The sequence below is a fragment of the Panthera tigris genome, chromosome E3 (assembly GCF_018350195.1).
Source record: "Panthera tigris isolate Pti1 chromosome E3, P.tigris_Pti1_mat1.1, whole genome shotgun sequence".
Classification (NCBI taxonomy): Eukaryota; Metazoa; Chordata; class Mammalia; order Carnivora; family Felidae; genus Panthera; species Panthera tigris.
Genome location: NC_056675.1, coordinates 29,129,085 through 29,149,511, shown reverse-complemented (window position 1 = coordinate 29,149,511; position 20,427 = coordinate 29,129,085). Strand labels below are relative to the sequence as shown.

General features: G+C 43.8%; 1 protein-coding gene across 6 annotated transcripts in view; it reads left to right on the top strand.

Annotated features, from left to right (window-relative positions):
- Window positions 1-238: 238 nt before the first annotated feature.
- RRN3 (RRN3 homolog, RNA polymerase I transcription factor) overlaps window positions 239-20,427 on the top strand; it is a 31,046-nt gene continuing 10,857 nt past the window's right edge. For all 6 annotated transcript variants that reach the window (XM_007087335.3, XM_042971705.1, XM_042971704.1 and 3 more), the window contains exons 1-12: window positions 239-362; window positions 1,657-1,762; window positions 2,538-2,594; window positions 8,187-8,276; window positions 8,388-8,517; window positions 8,926-8,985; window positions 9,559-9,622; window positions 10,447-10,516; window positions 14,550-14,648; window positions 16,522-16,614; window positions 17,897-18,035; window positions 19,683-19,813. In XM_007087335.3, the coding sequence (XP_007087397.2) occupies window positions 274-362; window positions 1,657-1,762; window positions 2,538-2,594; window positions 8,187-8,276; window positions 8,388-8,517; window positions 8,926-8,985; window positions 9,559-9,622; window positions 10,447-10,516; window positions 14,550-14,648; window positions 16,522-16,614; window positions 17,897-18,035; window positions 19,683-19,813 (1,128 nt within the window). In that variant the 5' untranslated portion in view covers window positions 239-273. The remainder of the gene's footprint in view (window positions 363-1,656; window positions 1,763-2,537; window positions 2,595-8,186; window positions 8,277-8,387; window positions 8,518-8,925; window positions 8,986-9,558; window positions 9,623-10,446; window positions 10,517-14,549; window positions 14,649-16,521; window positions 16,615-17,896; window positions 18,036-19,682; window positions 19,814-20,427) is intronic.

Below are 20,427 nucleotides of genomic sequence, written 5' to 3'. Positions count from 1 at the left end.
CAAGGATCTCTCTTCTCGCAGCGCCTTGGCCGCTCTCACAGCCGCACCTGGCAAGGCGGGGAAAGTCCTCCAACTGAGAGGAGGGGCCTGGAGGCAGGGCAGGGAGGAGAAAGCTTCGGCGGCGCTCTAGCCCGCCGGGATCACGGAGCGGTCCCATGGCGCTCCTGATTGGCTGAAGGCCGCCGCTCGCGCGCACGTCTTCCGGGCCACAGGGGCGGCTAGGAGGCCCACAACTTCCGGGGAGAGGCGCAGTCGTCGCGCTTGTCGGGCCCAATGGCGGCCCCGCTGCTTCACACGCGGTTGCCGGGAGATGCGGCAGCCTCAGCGTCTGCAGTCAAGACGCTGGGGGCGTCGAGGACCGGGTGAGAGTCCGGGACGCTTCCTTCTGAGCATCTGGGGCCAAAGCTCAGGATCGGGGTTAGGAAAGCGAATGTGACAGGGCCTGGGGCAGAGCTGAAGGAGTCCTGGGAGCAACGGTAGCGGGTCATCTCAAGTTCTCGAGAGTGAGCCCGTGCCTTTAAGTGGGTAGTAAAGGTGGGAGAGGAGCTGGGAAAATGCATCTGTTCTCCGTTCAAGGGTCTTTTCTCCCCAGTGGGCTCCCGCCTAGCGTCCCAGGCCTGGGTACTACCTTATTCCTCCCTTTTCTTCACGTAGATTTGGAAAGAGTTCCCTGGGCTGTTTGAATCATCAGGCGAATGCTATCATTAATGGCAAACCGACTCTTAATTTTTTGTTGGTGTTTGAAATTTGTTTCCGCATACACGTTTTCTTAACAGTCTGTCTTCCACTTTTAAAGCCCTTAACCCCCATAAAACATTTTGGGGTTTGGCTTTGAGAGTCATTAGTAGGATACTGGTGTGGTTCCCCCCCCCCCCCCCCCCCCCCCCCCACTACTCTGCTCTATTTGAAGGAAGAAAACTTTGTAAAACACTTAGCAGTGTATCATTTATGGTGTTTATTAAGCACCTCTACTCTGTGTTAGACCCTGGAGACAGTAGTCTATCAAAAGAGACAACATCTCTGCTCTCAACAGAGCTTACAATCTCAGGAGGGAAAGACAGTGAAGAGGCCAGTAAATAACGGAGAGGGGTGGTTTCAGGCAGTGATGATCTGCCGTGAAGAGGTAAAACGGGGACCAGGAGAGAGAGGATGGGTACTTTAATCGTCTCTCTGACATTTGAGCTTCAGTTGGAGGGAAGACGAGAGTCCAGCTGTGTCCGTATCTGGAGGATGAGTGTTTCTGATAGCGAGCGAACAGCAAAAGAAATGGGAATCAGCGTGGCAAGTTTGAAGAATAGAAAGGACACTATGGTTGCAGTATGTTAAGTGGCTGGAGATGAGGTCAGAGGTAGGCAGGGGCCAGACTAATGTAGGACCTTGAAGACCCGGACCGAGAGCTTGGATTTGTATTTTAAGTGAGGTGGGAAACCTTTGGAGAGTCTAACAGGGAGGGTAGGATAGCATGATGCAATTTTGGGGAAGATCGTTAGGTCATTGAACGAAGAACGTTGGAGGTTAGAGTGGAAGCAAGGAAGCCAGTTAGGAGGCTTTAGTGATAGTCCCACTGAATGATGTTGGCTCAGTAAACGTTGGCTCTTCTGATTTTTTCTTATTCTCTGCCCTGCGCGTAATAGTATGATTATCTTGGTTCTATAGACTTTCAGATATGCTCACGTTAGAGAATGATTTCTTCAATTCTCCTCCAAGAAAAACCGTTCGGTTTGGTGGGACTGTGACAGAAGTCTTGTTGAAGTACAAAAAGGTAAGAGGAGATAACATGAGGTTTGGTGGCTTTTTGCCCCCTGCTTTAATTGAGATATAATTGACACAGGGAGGTTTGGTTTTGGTGGGTCAGGATACAGTTGTAGCCATTATACAACAGCCACGTAGACATAATAAAATGAATTTAGATAATCGGTTTGAAGTCAGTTCTTTAATAACAGCATGATGTTGTCAGCTCAGATAACCTCTTTGCTGAGGTTTCATGTCTTCAAATGTTCCATTTATGTAGCATCTTTAAAAAACTCTAGCAAGTGCTGGAATAAAAATCCTTAGGTCAGAGTGTTTTATTTCTGACAGAATTACCTAAGCATTGCTTTGGGACAGTAAACCAGCTCTCCAAGAGGGGTTTGGTTTTTTGTTTGTTTTTGGTTTGGTTTTGTGATAGTTTAGAAGTGATTCTGTTAAATCGCAGCGATGGAGGGAAAATATAAATATTTGTTTTCATATATATAAGCATTTAAGTGCGAATACGCAAATGGATGGTGTCTTGTATCGAATGTGATCGTCACATGTCAGGACGCAAGTAGATCTGAATGTGAACAGCTTTTTAGTAGTCATTTTCTTTTTTTCCAAGCTGTCCAGCTCCACTAACATGAGTTTTTAAATGTTTGTAGTTACAATTTTGTAATCCACAATTGATGTGTGAGTGTTACGCTGCTCCTTTTGTAAGAATTAAAAGTCCTGCTCTTGATTTTTAATAGCAAACTGAAGCAAGCAAAACTACTTTTTTTTTTTTTTTTTGGGTCCTTGTTTAGGGTGAAACAAATGACTTTGAGTTGTTGAAGAACCAGCTGTCAGATCCAGACATAAAGGTAATTAATTTATGTTTGATCATTAGCAAAGTTCTTGCCATTTTGCATGGATTTAATTTGCGCGTTTGGTCCTATTCCATTCTCTAGCACTGGCTCTCTGTGTGATCCTCACTTTAATGCAGTGGTTCTCAACCAAGAGCACTTTTGCTCTTGGCACTTTTGGTGATGAACTGGAGACATTTTTGGTTGTCACATCTGGGGGGAGGGAGTGGGTACAACTGGCATCTAGGGAGTGGGTGACAGGGATGCCACTGAAACATCCAGCACTGAATGCACAGAGCAGCCCTCCACAACAAGGAATTATCAAGTCCTAAATGTTGGTAGTCCTCAGGTTGAGAATCCCTGCTTTATCTTTCCTTTTTTATTTTTTTTAATGTTTATTTTTGAGGTAGAGGGAGAGACAGAGTGCGAGTGAGGAGCAGAGAGGGAGGGAGACACAGAATCCGAAGCAGGCTCCAGGCTCTGTGCTGAGCCGTCAGCACAGAGCCTGATGTGGGGCTCGAACTCCTGAACGGTGAGATCATGACCCGAGCTGAAGTCGGAGCTCAACCGGCTGAGCCCCCGGGGCCCGTCTTTCCGAGAGCCTCTTTCCTCTGTGCCGCATGCAGTTCTCACATCTCTCCGCTGCTACAACAAGAAGAAAAGATGACTTACTTTTCAAGCAACTGCTCTTTTTAGCGTCTTTGCAGATGGTGCAAGAAGTTCAAGAGGTGCCCCTTTCTAAATACATACCTGTCATCTCGTCACAACTCAGGAAATTTCATTTCCCTTTTCTTCCCTTCTTGCCCAGTTTTGGGAAGAATGGCCATGGTAGTCAGATTGCCTGGGATAAAATCCTTCCTCTGTGGTCACCCAGTGTGTGATCTTGGGCAGCTTGTTTAACTCACTGCCTGTGTTTCTCATCTTTATAAAGTCAGGAAAACAATAGAGGTATTTTAAGTGCAGACGTTTTAGAGGATCCAGTGAGTTAATACACGAGAATCACTTGGAACACTTGGAACCACTTTGTGGTTAACTGTTCCTGGTGACAGCTCAGACTTTCTCACTGCTCATGCGTGTTTTAATCCCCCGTGAGATCCGCTGCGGTGATTACTGTGACCTATTACTACTGGTTTCTTCCCTGCTCATTTCAGTGGACTTTTTTTCAAGCCTCATACTAATTCCTTGTAGCAGTTGACACTGTTGGCTGCCCACTTTGTTGTTGTTAGGTTTTATTTGTTTCTATTGAAAGAGAGAGAAAGAGGGAAGGGTGGGACGGGGGCGGGGAGAGAATCCCAAGCGGGCCGACCGAACTGTCAGCTTGGAGGCCAGCGTGGGGCGCGAACTCACGAACCGCATGTTCATGCTCTAAGCTGAAATCAAGAGTTGGATGTCTAACCGACTGAGCCACCCAGGCCCCTTTGGCTGCCCACTTCTTAAATTTCCTTTGGTTTCTAGGATCTTGCGGTCTTCTTATCACTTCTGTCCAATCATTCTTGTGATGGGTTCTTAAATTTGGTGTTGCTTAGGTTTCCAAACTTGACCCTTTCCTCATTCTAAAGATTCTTCCTGTGTGATCTCCTTAGGCCCTTTAGGCTTTGGAATTTACCTTTGTCCTCATAACTTCCAAATTTGTATCCAGAGCTCAGATGGCTCTTGTGGGCCCTAGACTGGTTTTTTAACTGCTAGCCCATAAGTAACACTGATGCCCCAAACTTAGCATTTTCTCTCTCCCAAACCCATTCCTCTGCAACCTTCTTTATGTGCTTAACCGATTTACTGCTTACCTAATTCTTGAGCGAGGAACCTTGGGGGCTTTCTCACCCCTTGTATCCATTGATTTACCAGGGCCTTTGGGAAAAAAAAAAAATATCCTTAAAGGCTTCTTGCATTGTTGGTGCTTTTTTGTCTGGATTCTTCCCTTAATTCCTTTAGCTTACCTAGGTTCCACTTCTCCTCTGTGTCACATTACCCCTCACCCCCACCTCCACCCCCCACCAATTTTACCCTCCACAGTGCAGCCTAAGGCATCTCTAAAATAGGGCACCATCCTGCCAGAAAACTTCATGCCTTTTTCACACAGAACCAGCTTCTTAGCATGGTCTGCGACATTGTTTCTGTGTTCAGTCCTCACTAGATACTTTATTCCATGAATTTGCCTCTTTTCAGCTTTTTAAAATTTAATTAAATTAATTTAGGTAATCTCTACAACTCACGTGGAGCATTACTTCTTTTCATCTTTATCTCTTTGCACGTGCCTTTTCTTCGTGGCTGGGAGAGGTCCTCTGTATCTGCTTTATTTGCTGTCTATTTGAGCATGGGCTCTGGCTACATGGCCTCCCCTCCCATGCTGGCTTTGTGGCTGAGGGCAGATTTACTGCACTTCCGTGCCTCAGTGCCCCCATCTGTAAGATGGGAACCAGTGGTGTCACGTACTCGGGGAATGGTTGTAAGGATTAAATGAGTTAGTATGTGTTAAAATCTTAGAATAGTACCTGGCACGGTGATTACTGTATTAGTGTTCACTGTTGTTATTGCTTTACCTACTAAACTCCTACTCTTTAAGATCCAGCTGAAGTGTCCTCTTTACTGGAATTTTCCTTGGTTCTCTCTAAGCACATAGGTGTTGGTTCGCTCCATTTCCCACCCTTCTAATAGATCTTTCTAGTTACAAATCTGACTTACAAGGACTTCCGTCATTTATCTGGCCCCTCCTCGATTCCCAGATTTATCTGTTGGCTTGCTTACCATCTACTCTAGCCATAGCTATACTATTGGTTTTCTGAATACGTGCTTGTCCCTCTGTGAGGATGTAGCTACCAGAGACCGACAGCAGAAGTGGCGCTGTCTCAAGCTTTCCCTTATCCTTGTGTTCTTCTGTAGGTTCCAGGGGCCATTTTCTTTGTGTCCCGCTGTAATTTTTTTACCAGCACTTCTTGGTGTCTTGGCATACTAAGAAATGCATCAGTTGTGTCTATGTTAGTTCAGAGAGTGTTGGAAGCAATTTGCTTCTAATAATGGTTCAGTACTAAAGCACTGTGTACTAAAGGACTGTGATTAGGTTACTTAAGAAAATGGAGCTTTTTAAATGTTATCTTTATAATTTTTTTGCACTTTGTGTGTGTGTGTGTGTGTGTGTGTGTGTGGAACAGGGATAGGATAGAGTTCATGTATTTTTATTTGCACCTAACTTAGTTTGTCTTCACTGCCTCAGACCTTGGTGAGCCACCATTAACTTATCCTTAATGGTGGTGGACATATGAAATTACCATAGTGCAAGCGAGATGTGATTTATGTTATTTTACTGCTAGCTTACTTGGGGTTTCATCAGGAAATAGTCTCAATGAAGTTCGTCACAAATAGCACGTGGAAAGCAGTCAATGGTGGGATGAAGGTGGGGAAGAGGTGGTGAGCTCCTGAATGGAGCAAGGGATTGTGGGACAGGGGATGGAGCATAGGCTGTGACCCAGACAGATAGGTTTGAACCTGGTTCTTTATTAGCTTCTTTTTAAAAAATTTTTTAACATTTATTTATTATTATTGAGAGACAGAGATAACACAAGAGCGTGAGCGGGGGGCGCGGGGGGACAGAATCTGAAGCAGGCTCCAGGCTCTGAGCTGTCTGCACAGAACCAGACGCGGGGCTTGAACTAACAAGCTTTAAGATCATGACCTGAGCCGAAGTCAGTCGCCTAACAAACTGAGGCACCCAGGCGCCCCTCTTTATTAGCCTCTTGAATGGGCAGGTTGCTTATTCATTTCTCTTAGTCTCGGCTTCGTCAACTATAAAATGGGGATACCAGGAGTCCATTTTCAGCATTGTTAGGATTAGTAAAAGATGCAGACGCATGGTATTGAGCACCGTGCCTGGTGCCTGGCATCTTCCTGCTGAACGATACTCCCTGTCAATATCAGTCTGAAACAGCAGGTACAGCCCTGTCTGTTGATGGTTTATCACTGTAGGTACAATATTGTCTGTAAAAATCTATCACTAGAAGTGGGGCACTTGGGTGGCTCAGTCGGTTGGGTGTTTGACTTCAGCTCAGGTCATGATCTTGTGGTCTGTAGGTTCGAGCCCCCTTTGGGTTCTGTGCCGACAGCTCAGAGCCTGGAGCCTGCCTCGGATTCTGTGTCTCCCTCTCTCTGCCCCTCCCTCGCTTGCTCATAATTACTGTAAGTACAGTACTGTCTATTAACAGTCTACTGTTACGGTTATAACGCATTGCTTTTGTGTATTTGTATGTCCGTTTCTCGGGTGGAGTCTTTATTTTTTTTTAACTTTTAATGTTTATTTTTGAGTGAGAGCACGTGAACAGGGGAGGGACAGAGAGATAGGGAGACACAGAATCCGAAGCAGGCTTCAGGCTCCAGGCTTAGAGCTATCAGCACAGAGCCCATTGCAGGGCTCGCTCCCATGAACTGTGAGATCATGACCTGAGCCAAAGTCAGATGCTTAACTGACAACCACCTAGGTGCCCCTTTTGTGTTGAGTCTTAATCAGCATTAACCATTTCTTTCAAAATTGGAGGGTCTTAGTTTTTTATGTATGTTGTGTGTATGTGTTAATACAAACAATATATTTATATATATATATTTAATTTATTATTTTTATTATGTTTTTAGAGAGCGGGGGCAGGGTGCAAGTGAGCAGGGGACAGAGAGAGAGAGAGAGAGAGAGAGAGAAAGGGAATCCTATGAGGTGCAAAGTGGGAGAGAGAGAAGCGGGGCTTACCCAAAGTAGGGCTCAAGTTCACCAGAAGTGGGGCTTGAGCTCACCTGATGCAGGGCTCAAACTCACAAACCATGAGATCATGACCTGAGCTAAAGTCCGATGCTTAACCCAGTGAACCATTCATGTGCCCTAAAGCTTTTTATTTTTATTTTTATTTTTATTTTTATTTTTATTTTTATTTTTATTTTTATTTATTATTTTAAGTAGGCTTTATGCCCAACATGGGGCTTGAACTCACAACGTTGAGATCAAGAGTTGCATGTTCTACCAACTGAGCTGGCCAGGTGTCCTTATAGTTGATATTTTATATTTATCTAACTGATAGCATATTTTAGACATGGCTTGTTTTCTTTTTATTTAGAGATTTTTCTCATGTCACTAAAAGTTACTATGAACAGGAATTTTATTGCCTGAAAAATATTTTATGACGTACTGGAGCCATCATTTTTATATAGCACATCTTTTTTTTAAGTTTATTACTTATTTTGGGAGAGAGCGTGTGCACAGGTAGTGGAGGGGTAGAGAGAGAGGGAGAGAGAGAATCTCAAGCAGGCTCCATGCTGTCAGCACAGAGTCAACAGGGGGGCTCGATCCCATAAACCGTGAGATCATGACCTGAGCCGAAATCAAGAGCCAGACACTTATCTGACTGAGCCACGAATGCATCCCTGCGTTACTTTTTAAAATCAGAAAATGTAATGTTCTTTTGTTTTGATACAAATTAAGACATTTTCATTCCAGTTTTGGCTTTAGTGCAAGTTTGTGACTTTTTTCTCCTAATTTAAATACTATTGGTAGATGTCTAGTGCAAGGTAGGTATTACCTCCAGTTATTTTAGAGGATTTGTGATTTTGAAAGCGCTTTTCTTTGTTTGCCTTAAGGATGACCAAATCATTAACTGGCTGTTAGAATTCCGTTCTTCCATCATGTACTTGACTAAAGACTTTGAGCAGCTTATCAATATTTTATTGGTAAGTTTACCATTTATTTTACTGACTAGTATGTGATTTCAATACTCTGGAAACAGAATATGTTGTATCAGTAACATGTTTCTTTTATCTTTCTCTTCCTCCCACCTGTAGAGATTGCAGTGGTTAAACAGAAGTCAGACGGTGGTGGAGGAGTATTTGGCTTTTCTTGGTAATCTTGTATCAGCACAGACTGTCTTCCTTAGACCGTGTCTCAGCATGATTGTTTCTCATTTTGTACCTCGTAAGTGGTTCTTTGCTTTCTTTGATTTTTCATTTTTTAAGTACCCTATTACTAAAATACTTCTTGGAACACTGTGGGGATTGTGCCAACATGGAAAATTCTGAGCTGCATGTTAGTAGTTTTGGTGCATGTCTGTTCTCTATAATGATGTCTGTAGAAGCATCTGGATTTGTTGCTGTGTTTTTGTTTGTTTGTTTGTTTTATGGGTTGGAATTTACCTTAATGAGATTCTAATGGAGTCTTAGAACTCAGAAATTTTAGCTTTAACTGTATTGACTTTTTTTTTTGGCTGTAAATTTAATTATTGTACTAAGTTTGCACAGTGGAAAAAATCACTTTCTTGTGTAGCTGTTGACTGTTTAGGTCAGCGACAAAAAGAATAACGTATTTTGTTTTTCCCTCACAAAGCACGAGTGGTCATTAAAGAAGGTGACGTAGATGTTTCGGATTCCGATGACGAAGATGATAGTAAGTATCAAGAAGATTAAAGCAAGGGACCTGCCTGTGTCTTAGAGAATGTGTGCTCGATGTTAAAACACTGGGTGAGGCCAGGAGCTGTTCTAATGGGTAGGCAGCAGCAGATGGCAACCTCCGATGGAATTTTTTTGTGACCTTCAGCGAGAACGTCTGATCAGCTGCCCTCAGTGCATTACTTATTTAACTAATCCACTTAGTCTGCAGTGATAGTTGGTGTTAGAGAAAAACCTTCCAAGTTAACATTTGGCTGGTAAATGATTCGGTTTTGGTTAGCGGGTGTTTTTAGCTTAAAATACGTAACTTTTGGGGACGCCTGGGTGGCTCAGTCGTTTGGGCATCCGACTCTTGGGTTTCGGCTCAGGTCATGATCTCATGGTTCATGAGTTTGAGCCCCACATCGGGCTCCACGCTGACAGTGCGGAGCCTGCTTGGGATTCTATCTCTCCCTCTCCCTCTGCCCGTCCCCCCCCCCCCAAAGTAAATACATAAACTTAAAAAAAATTTTGTAACTTCTCAGGTTTCAGTTTTATTGTTATGCTCATACTCTTACTTTTCTACTTGTAGATCTTCCTGCCACTTTTGACACCTGTCACAGAGCCTTGCAAATAATAGCAAGATATGTCCCATCGTGAGTATCCTGTTAATTTGTTTTTGAATCAGGGTCTTGAAGTCTCAAGAAAATGATAACCAGTTAGTAGAAAATTACTACGTTCATAGCATCACAGCTCAGGTTGTATGCTACATGTTTCTGTAGGCTTTGTCAACATCACATTCTACAAAAAAATGGCATTATAGTTCTCTTCGTTGTCTTTAGTTGTTTAAATTATTTAAGAATTAGTAACTTAATTAGTATTATTTAAATTATTTAAAACTTGTACGCAGACTCTCTTCCAAAGTTTGTATAGTGGTGGTTGAAATTCTGCTTTTATCTTCAACAGATACTATGTCCAAAAATTTTCAGTGAGCAATCCCCGTGTCATGCCATATAAATAAAAATTGCAATTCCAGTATGGTTCATTACATATTAATTTTTTAAAAATTACAGTTTTAAGAGAAGCTTAGGTTTCTTTTGGGGGGAGTGGACTTCAAGTTCCCTTTGTAAGTTTATTATTTACTAACTTAAAAATTACCTAAGTTGATAATTTTTTCTTGTTTTTAAAGTAATACATGGGCACGCAGTGGGAAACGTTTTAAGTTTTAAACTGAAACTCTATTGCTTTTGTAGAACTAAGAATCCCCCTTTAACTTGCTGTTGATACCAAAGTTGATGGAAGGTTATATTCCCCTAAGTTATCATAGGTTTTCTCTGAAGCTATGCATTTAGCTTCCATTTACTTGAGATAGTTGATTACCATTTACCTTTTGCCTCCATATTTGCTCTTAGAATGGAAATGTTACCTTCCAAGAAAGTCCAGTCAACATGGATTGGTTGATTTCCTTTTGTTTTTTTAGGACACCGTGGTTTCTTATGCCAATATTGGTGGAAAAATTTCCATTTGTTCGAAAATCCGAGAGAACCTTGGTAAGAAATCTTTTCATGGGAGAAATAATGGAAAAGTTGTAAGTTACTTTTAGGTGATGTTATGTGTTTTTCTTACCAGTTGTCTTATATATTAAACGCAAGACTAAGAACCTGACTCAGATTCCTTTCTTAGGAACTGACTGTGGATCCCCAATGCCTTTTTCCCTTACGCAAGTCAAGGGCAGAGTCTGTTTCAGAAATATCTGGATAAGCTTAATGATTATACAGATAATAATTACTAGAAGGTAATAGTTTATGTATTACCAGTTATAAACATGCCTTATTTGAACATAAAGGCAGAAGTTTCTATGGATGAATTTTTAAGTTTTTGTGTAATATTTAAAAAAAAATTTTTTTTTTCAACGTTTTTTATTTATTTTTGGGACAGAGAGAGACAGAGCATGAACGGGGGAGGGGCAGAGAGAGGGAGACACAGAATCGGAAACAGGCTCCAGGCTCTGAGCCGTCAGCCCAGAGCCTGACGCGGGGCTCGAACTCACAGACCGCGAGATCGTGACCTGGCTGAAGTCGGACGCTTAACCGACTGCGCCACCCAGGCGCCCCAAGTTTTTGTGTAATATTTAGATGATCTGTGGTTTTCAGTAATGAATAGTGGTTTCCTTCTAAGCATAGCTTATTGTTTTCTAAATAAGGTATTATAAGGTGTGCTTGGGTGGTTCAGTTGGTTAAATGTCTGACTTTTGATTTGTGGCTCAGGTCATGATCTTGTGGTCATGAGATCGAGCCCTGAGTGGGGCTCCACGCTAAGCATGGAGCCTGCTTGAGATTTTCTTTCTCCCTCCCCTGCTCACATGTGCACGTGCACACATGTTCTCTCTGTCAAAAATAGTATTCTAAGTATTAAATAAGGAGTTAATAAACTTTGCTAATGCTTGTGATAGTCACTTTCAAGTGGAATATTATAAACCTTGCATCTCTTACTAATATAGATAAATTCTCAACACAGTAGAAAACTGTGTTTAGCAGCATAAAAGGAGTATGCATTATGCCCACGTGAAATTTATCCGAGGAATTCATGGTTTATGTAATATTTGTTAAGATTAGTTAATATAATGACCATGTCAATAGAACAGATGATAGCGACCACATGATCATCTCACCTGATGCAGAAAGGCATTTGACAGACACTAAAACCTTTTCGTGACAAAAACAGAAGGGGACTGTTTCAGCCTGAGAAAAGGCACCTATGAAAACTCACACATAATATCCCACTCAATGGTGAACAATTGCAAGCTTTTCCTTATGATGAGGAACAAAACAAGGATGTCTGCTTTTGCCCCCTTTTAAAAAATTTTTGCTTATGTATTTATTTACTTTTATTTTTGAGAGAGAGAGAGAGAGACAGTGTGAGGGTGGGAGGAGGGGCAGAAAGAGAGAGGGAGAGAGAGAATCCTAAGCAGTCTCTGTGCTGGCAGCACAGAGCCCCATGTGGGGCTCAAGCTCACAAAATCGTAAGATCATGACCTGAGCCAAAACCAAGAGTTGGACATTTGACTGACTGAGCCACCCAGGTGCCTCAAAGTTTAATTTTGAGAGAGAGTGAGAGCATGAGAGGGGGAGGGACAGAGAGGTAGGGGGGTGGGGTGGAGAGAGAGATAATATCCCAAGCATGCTCCACACCAGAGCCCAACTCGGGGCTTGAACCCCTGAACTGTGATATCATGACCTGAGCTGAAATCAAGAATCACATGCTCAACCGACAGAGCCACCCAGGAGCCCCTGTTTTTGCCATTTTTGTTCAGCGTGGACTGGAGGTTCTTCTAGCAAGGGAAGCTAGGCAAGAAAGGGAAAAGGCATCCAGATTGGAAAGAAGTAAAACTGTCTTTATTTGTGATGACATGATCTTAACATTTAGAAAAATCCTAAAGATTCCTCATGAGCACTATTAGAACTAAAGTGAGTTCAGCCTAGTTATAAAATGTAAGATCAATACACACAAGCCATTTGTCCAAAGCAGTTTAATGGGGAAAAGAATGATCTCTTCCACAAATGGTTGTGGGACAAGTGGAAATCTACATGCAAAGAATGGGGTAGAGCAGAGCCCCCTGCTCTCCCATAAACAGAACGAATGAAAGACCTAAATGTAAGCTAAAAACAGCTCTCAGAAGAACACCTAGGTGAACATTTTTGTGACTTGAAATCAGGCAATAGTTTCTAGATAGGATGCCTGAAGCACAAGCAGCCACAGAAAGCCAGACAAGTTAGATTTGATTAAAATTAAACATTTGTGTTTCTTTCATTGGACACCTTCAAGCAAGTGAAAATCAAACAGCGGGCTTGCAGATCACGAATTGTATCAAGGAGTATATCGAGAATATACGACGAACTGTTGGGGTGCCTGAGTGGCTCAGTCGGTTAAGTGTCTGGTTCTTGGTTCTGGCTCAGGTCATGATTTATTGAATTGTGAGTTTGAGCCCAGACTGGGGTTCTGCACTGACTGTAGAGTCTGCTTGGGATTCTCTCTTTCCATCTCTCTCTGCCCCTCCCTTACTGGTGTTTGCTCTTTCTCTGAAAATAAATAAACTTAAAATAGAATATATAAAGAATTCTTAGTATTTCAATAATGAAAAGGCAAATAACCCAATTTAAAAATGGGCAAAAGATCTGAATGGATATTTCTCCAGAATCCATGTACAAATGGTCAGTGAACATCTGAATCACTGGCTGTCAGGAAAACACAAGTCAAAACCTTTAGTAAAGAGATTTCATTTCATACCCGCTAGGATGGCAATACTCAGTGACAAGTCGTGGGGACGGGGAGAAGTCCGAACCTTCACCACATTGCTGGTGCGGGTGTAGACAGTAGGTGGTAGAACTGCTTTGGAAAACCATCTTGGCAGTTGCTTAGAAAGGTTAAACATTGCCACGTGACCATCATTTCCGCTGAGAAGTGTCTGTCCGAGAGGAAAGAGACCATGTGTCTACACAGAGCTTTACGTGAATATTCAAAAGCAGCATTGTTCATCACAGCCAAAATACAGAAATAAGCAAATGTTTATGGGCTGATGAATAAACAAGTGTTGTATTATGTCCATACAGTGGAATATTACTTGGCACTAAAACGGAGTGGTTTACTTGCTACAAAATGAGTGAACCTTGAAGGCATGCTAAAACACCACATAGTATAAGATTCTACTGATGTGAAATATCTAGAATATAGGCAAATCCATAGAAAGTAGACTAGTGGTTACTTAGGGCTGGGGGGAGGTACATGACTAAAAGATACAGTGTTGGGGTGCCTGGGTGGCTCAGTCATTTAAGCAGCTGACCTTAGCTCAGGTCATGATCTCATGGCTCATAAGTTCAAACCCCTGTCTACTGTCAGCACAGAATGCTCTTCAGATCCTCTGTCCCCCTCCCTCTCTGCCCTTCCCCCTGCACGTGTGCTTGCTCACTTTTTCCCTCTCACAAATAAATACACGTTAGACAAAAGGTACAGTGTTCCTTTTTAGGGTGATGAGAATGTTCTAAAATTGATTGTGGGGACAGTTACACAAGTGAATATGCTAAAAAGTGTTGAATTGTACATTTTAAATGGATGATTTGTGTATGAATTTTATCTCAAACTTTTCTAAAGAAAACACTTGTAGAAGTGTACAGATCACAAATTTAGTTCACTGGGGGTGATTAATTATACTGAACATTGTATAGATAAACAGCATAGTTTCTGTGTTGCTGGGTAGTCTATTTTTTTTCTGTTTAATTGAAACTGAAGGTTGTGGGGTAGCTGGGTAGCTCAGTTAGTAAAATGCCCGGCTCTTGGTTTTGGCTCAGGTCATGATCTCGTGGTTTGTGGGTTCGAACCCATGTCGGTCTGTGCTGATTTCATGGAGCCTGCTTGGGATTCTCTCTCTTTCTCCCTCTCTCTCCCCCCACCCAGCTTCTCCCCTGCTTACGCTCTCTCTCTCTCTTTCTCTTAAAAAGAAACTAAAGATCGTGTAATTGAGGTTTTGCTTACCTAATTACGAAACATTTATTCTCTGTTGAAATGTTTTGTCTTTTTATGTTTTAGGAATGTTATGTTCATAACTTGCTAAGGATTAGTGTATATTTTCCAACCTTGAGGCATGAAATTCTGGAGCTTGTGATTGAAAAGTTACTCAAGTTGGATGTAAGTATCTGGTAATCTGTTTTTCTCCTTGATTTGCATTTGTTAAAAAATATATATAGTAGTACGTGAAGCAGTAGTAGCAGCAATGGGGAAGAATCCACATTTCCACCTTTGATTCATTTCTTTGAATGTTTCTTAAACTTGATGGATGTGCTGGTGGTTGTAGACAGTTGCATCTCGTGGTTGGGGAACGAGGCATTAATTAGATGGTCATGCACACGTGAAAGTACAGTCGTGGGGCACCCGGGTGGCTCAGTCGGTTAAGCGTCCAACTTCGGCTCAGGTCATGATCTCAAGGTTTGTGAGCTTGAGCCCCACGTCGGGTTCCGTGCTGACAACTCAGAGCCTGGAGCCTGCTTCGGATTCTGTGTCTCCCTCTGTCTCTGCCCCTCCTCTGCTCGTGCTCTGTCTCTCTCTCATAAATAAACGTTAAAAAAAAAAAAGTGCAGTTGCGGCAAATGCTATAAATGGAATACATGCATCGTTATGTGCTGGAGAACCTGATGTAAGTGAGGGGATCAGGAAGGCATTCCTAAGGAAGTAATGTTGAATTCTTTACACGCTTTTTTAAAAAGGCCTGCAGTGGAGTGCAGAGGGAATAAGTGACAGTGGTGGGTTCTAGTGGCATCGGGGAGGAAAGGTGAGAACTGGTCCTGGAGACTGGACCAGAAGTCGAGGGTAAGAGAAAGGGAGCTCTCTGTGGAATAGAGTGTGGCGTGGCCGTTAGTGGTAAGGAGGATGGTCAGGAGGAGGTCGGAAGAGGAAGGAGTTCCATATTTGGGTGGATCGGGGTGTGGCTGCGGAGCCAGGGGGAGAATACTCAGCAAGCAGTGGTGGCTGCAGGTAGGGGACTGGGAGCAAACCTGTGCGGTGATGCTGTTTAGGACAGGAGAGAGGGAGTGTGATCGGAAGTGGGCGGGAAACCGGGTACGGATACCCAGGGAGGATCTGGAAGCAGGCAGGTTCACTCAGTAGGGTGAGCTGTGGTTGATATTTTTAAGTAAGGAGGATGAGCAAAACAAAAGTCCTTGGATTTGGTGATGAGGAGGTAGTCTGCTGCCGTGTCGCCGGAGGGGGCAGCTGCGTTTCAGGGGAAAGTGTGGATGGTTGGCAAGTGGGGCTGTCGGAGGCCTCGGTTGAGGGTGTGAGGAAGGGATGAGCGGGGCCCGGGGGAGACTTTAGGGTTCCGGAGACTGGAGGTTTGTGGCTGAGGAGCCGTGAGTGATGGAGGAGAGAGAGGTACTGTGGGGAGAACGAGGCCGCAACGAGGCAGGTCTGGGAGGGACCGGAGGGTGGGCGGGCCGGTGCACTGCTTCCCGGGAGGTCCGCCTGTCTGGCCAACCGCGTATGTAATCTGTAAAGTCTTCCTCTCGTACGTACTAACGGAACATTTTAGAGTACATTTAGAAACGGGGTCCTGTATGATAGTAAAAAAGGCAGGACTTGAATGGTGTGTTAAACTAGGTATCTGAAGGGGCATATACCAAGATGAATATTCAGTCATTCAAATTTAACTCGCGTTTTTTATTTTCCTGCTCAGTTGATTGATGAGATGCCTTTATGTACGACACGTACGTAAATTGTGCGTAGTAAGAGTCGGAGTGAATGTTGAATTTGTTGAAGTTGATTTAGACCGCACAACAGTTCCTAATAATTTTGTAGAATTATGTAGTGAAGGGGGTTTGATTTGTAGTCCTGGAAATTACTTCGGGGCCCAGGCCAGTGCATGGGTTTGCACCATACTTGTATATTGAGTCACAGTGCTGGGAAGGGTGCTCAGGTGGACCCTTGAAAGTGTGTAAATCAGGTGGGTTTCCACTTCCCAGGTACTTTCAATGATTTTATTCTTTTCCACCCCTTTGCTTTAACGTAGGTGAACGCATCCCGGCAAGATATTGAGGATGCTGAAGAAGTAGCCGCTCAGACTGGCGGTGGGACAGATGCCCCAGAAGGACTCTTCAGCATGGTCAGTGCTTCCTAACGAAAGCACATGTGTGCAGGTCTTAATTCCACGGGGCGGGAGGCGACGGCTAATGGCTCCTCTTCTTCAAGGCTTTAGGTTAGAACAGTAGTTCACAGTTCAGCAAACTTGAAAAATGATTCTTTATTATTTTTTTTTGCGGGAGAGAGAGTGCAAGTTGGGCAGGGGCAGAGAGGGAGAAAGAGAATCCAAAGCAGGCTCCACGCTCAGTGCAGAGCCTGACATGGGGGCTCCGTCTCTCGAAGTGTGAGATCATGACTTGAGCCGAGATTAAGAGTTGGACGCTTAACCGACGGAGCCACACAGGCGTCCCAACAGTGATTCTTGAATGAGTAGCTGTTACCATGTTGCGTACTGTCCAGGAGAGTTCGTTTCTTTCCGTGGCTGTGAATTTGGGTGTGGTGAAGTATATTTCATTTTTATTCTTAACTTTGGTTCTTTCTGCTTTTTTTTTGTTTTTGCAAAGCACGTGTGTTTTCGAGGGAGTGGTAAATAGAAAAGTCCCAGTGTGATTTCTTTATTTTGTAAGTCTGTGCCTTAATGCAGTGCCTCTCTGCCTGGGGCAGGGTTCACCGGACGAGAGCCTGAGCAGGGGTGGGGGGGTGGGAGGGTGGAATTTAGGGACAAAGGGCAGGAGAAGGGACTACAAGGGAGAGTTCCAGCTATAGCATGATGACCCCAGGTCCCGGGAGCTCTGGAGTGGGAGTGGCGCCATAGATGATTCCAGCTTGAAAGCTGGGAGATGGCCTCCTGTGACCTGTTGTCATCTGGTCATTCTGGACAGTGAGGGCAGGAGGGAGTGCGAGGGTGGTCCTCTGGAGAGGCTGTTGGCCACCAGTGCTCACAGCAGCTGGGGCAGGGGTGCCCTGTTCTGGGAGAGGAGCCCTGGGCACCAGCAGTGCCCAGCACAGTGCGTTCCAGGTGCTCGGGGAAAGCTGCAGTGTTGGCACGGCCTTGGTTTGGGTGGGTCTTCGAGATGCGAGTCAGGCGGGGCTCTGAATCTGCTTCTAGTTTGAGTTCCTTGCTTGAGTGGTTCTGAGTCGTACTTCTGGTGGGGAGCTCTTGCCGAGAGGGGACCTATGTCTTTGCTTTACCTTTTTGGGGCTCTTGGCTGGTGTGTGACTCTTGATTTGGGGGTCGTGAGTTCGAGCCCCACGTTTAATGTAGAGATTACTTAAATAAATACAACTTAAAAAAGGGAAATGATCGTCTCTGAGAACTGTTTTTATTACAGTTTCTAATGTCAGTTTTTCCTTTGTCTTCAAAGGATGAGGACGAAGACCCTGGCGGTGAAACAAAGGCTGACGCACAAAGGCCCGATCGTATGGTGCATCCTGTAGCCGAGCGCCTGGACATCCTGCTCTCTTTGCTTCTGTCCTACATTAAGGACGTCTGCCATGTAGACGGTAACGACCTGCAGTAGTCATAGCAGTTCCTATGGAACCTGGCAGCGATAGACATCCTGGAAAAACTAGTGTTTTGAGGAGGACAAAAAGAGGGTTTAGAGAGATTAAGTTACCTGCCAGTGTGACATAGCCTGAAAGTGGTGGGACTGGATTCAGGCTCGGCTGTGTTTCTCCTCGAAGCCGCCTGATCCTTTCAGTGACTGTCGCAGTCAAGGGTTAAAGTGTGGAGTCTGCTCAGTGTTGGGTGGAGATCGGATCACACTCGAGCTGTTGAAGACACCTAAGGGCGTAGTCCATGTTGGCGCATGGTGCTTAGTGTCACGTGTTAAGTTTGGAGACCTTGTGCCGGGTTGGGCCACACACGTGTCGGTGCTGTAGTGAACCAGTTGGTGCGCTTCTTGCTCTTCTGGAACTTTTCGTTTAGAGGCTTTGCCATCAAAACAGGATTCTTCCATTCAAGTGAAGATTCAAGAATGATTCCCAGAACGAATCTGAGTGGACTGTGTTATTTCTTTAATCTTTTGTTGTAAAGGTAATGCAGTTGAGAGAAAATTTGGAAAGGATTAAAGGAAAGGATTTAAAAAGGCAATTTAGTTTTATTTTTTTTAAGTTTTTATTTTTAAAGTTTATTTTGAGAGACCGAGACTGCGCACACACGAGTCGGGGACGGGCAGAGAGGGAAAGAGAGAATCCCGAGCAGCCTCCGTGCTGTCAGCGTGGAGTGAGATGTGGGGCTCGAACCCACGAACTGTGACATCATGACCTGAGTTGAAATCCAGCGTCAGAGGCCCACCTAGATGCCCCCAAAAAGAAAACTTAAATGTTTGCATTTGTACTATTCAGAGAACCATTATTAACATGGTTTGTTTGTTTTTTTCTGTTAACTTGTGTGTATTTAGCAGTGTGTTTTTCAGTGGATTTGGGGGTTATGCTATATGCATTGTTTCATAATCTGCCCTTTTCACCTGTTGTGCGTTGTCTGAGGCCATTCACTGTTCTTCTAGGTTGCTGTTGATTGTATGGATTTAACTGGTATCATTCCACGCCCCCCCAACCCCCCTTTGCCATTATAAATGTGTAATGAATATTCTTGTATATACGTGTCCCGTTACCTGTTGGGTAAGTTCCTAGCAGTAGAATTAGGGGATCAAAGGGCTCCTGTCACATAAATAGTAAAATTGCCTTTTAGAAGGGCTTCATATTGGGGCGCCTGCATGGTTCAGTCAGTCTGACTCTTGGTTTTGGCTCAGGTCTTGGTCTCACAGTTCATAAGTTCGAGTCCCGCATTGGGCTCTGTGCTGACGGTACGGAACCTGCGTGGGATCCTCTTTCCTCCCCTTTCTGTCCCCTGCCCCCGCTTGCACATGCTCTCTTTCTCTCTCAAAATACGTAAATAGAACATTTAAAAAAAGGGGGCCTTCATATTTAGGGCATCACAGTAGCGTGTGAGATGAGGTTCTGCTTCGTTGTCACTGCTGGATTATTACAGTTAAAAGGAAAATCTGTGCAAAATAAAAATGGCATTTTGTTATAATCATAGCTTAATGGGTGACGTTCCTTAATGGTGTTTTATTTTTAAAAATTTTGGGAAATGAAAGTGGTAGCTTAAAAAAAGTGTGAAGCTGAAATGGCAAATTTTCTCTCCAGGTAAGGTAGATAACAACAAAACGAAGGATTTATATCGAGATCTGATAACCATCTTTGACAAACTCCTGTTGCCCACTCACGCCTCCTGCCATGTACAGTTTTTCATGTTTTACCTCTGCAGCTTTAAATTGGTGAGTACTGGGGCACCATTAGCTTAGCTTAGTTTATTCTTGCCCATGATTTCCCCTTAAAAACTGGGGTGGAGGGGTAGGGAGGAGAGACACGAAGTATTTCTTTTCCTTGAGCTCACTTTACCAGTGCCCTTCATAAAATAGCTTGTTCTTTTTTAACATGTGGAAAGAGCCGGAAAGGACAGAGGGCATTGCTGGCTGCTGCCAGCCAGCACCAGCCGGCTCAGCTCTGCCAAGTGCTCTGAAAGGGCCATTCTGCATTTGCTCCACTAGGCGGTGTCCTTGCCCTTAATTGGAGCCTCTGCTATTAAAATCCTCTGGGATATTTAACTGTTGTGTTTTCTCAGTTGATCCTAACTAGCCCCAAACAACTTCTAAACCCAGAATTTTAAATCTTCAGGCTTTGGCTTTTTGTTTTGGAAAAAAATGAAAATACAGAAGATTCTTTCCTTACAATTCTTTTGTAGCTTCCTAGAACAATCAGGAGAGTACTGGGCATGGGTAAGAAGGTTAAATTCACTTTGCCCCAAAGTATGTGTTAATAACTTTTGAAAAGAGCTATTTGGGGGGTGTCTGGGTGGCTCAGTCAGTTTAACGTCTGACCTTTGATTTTG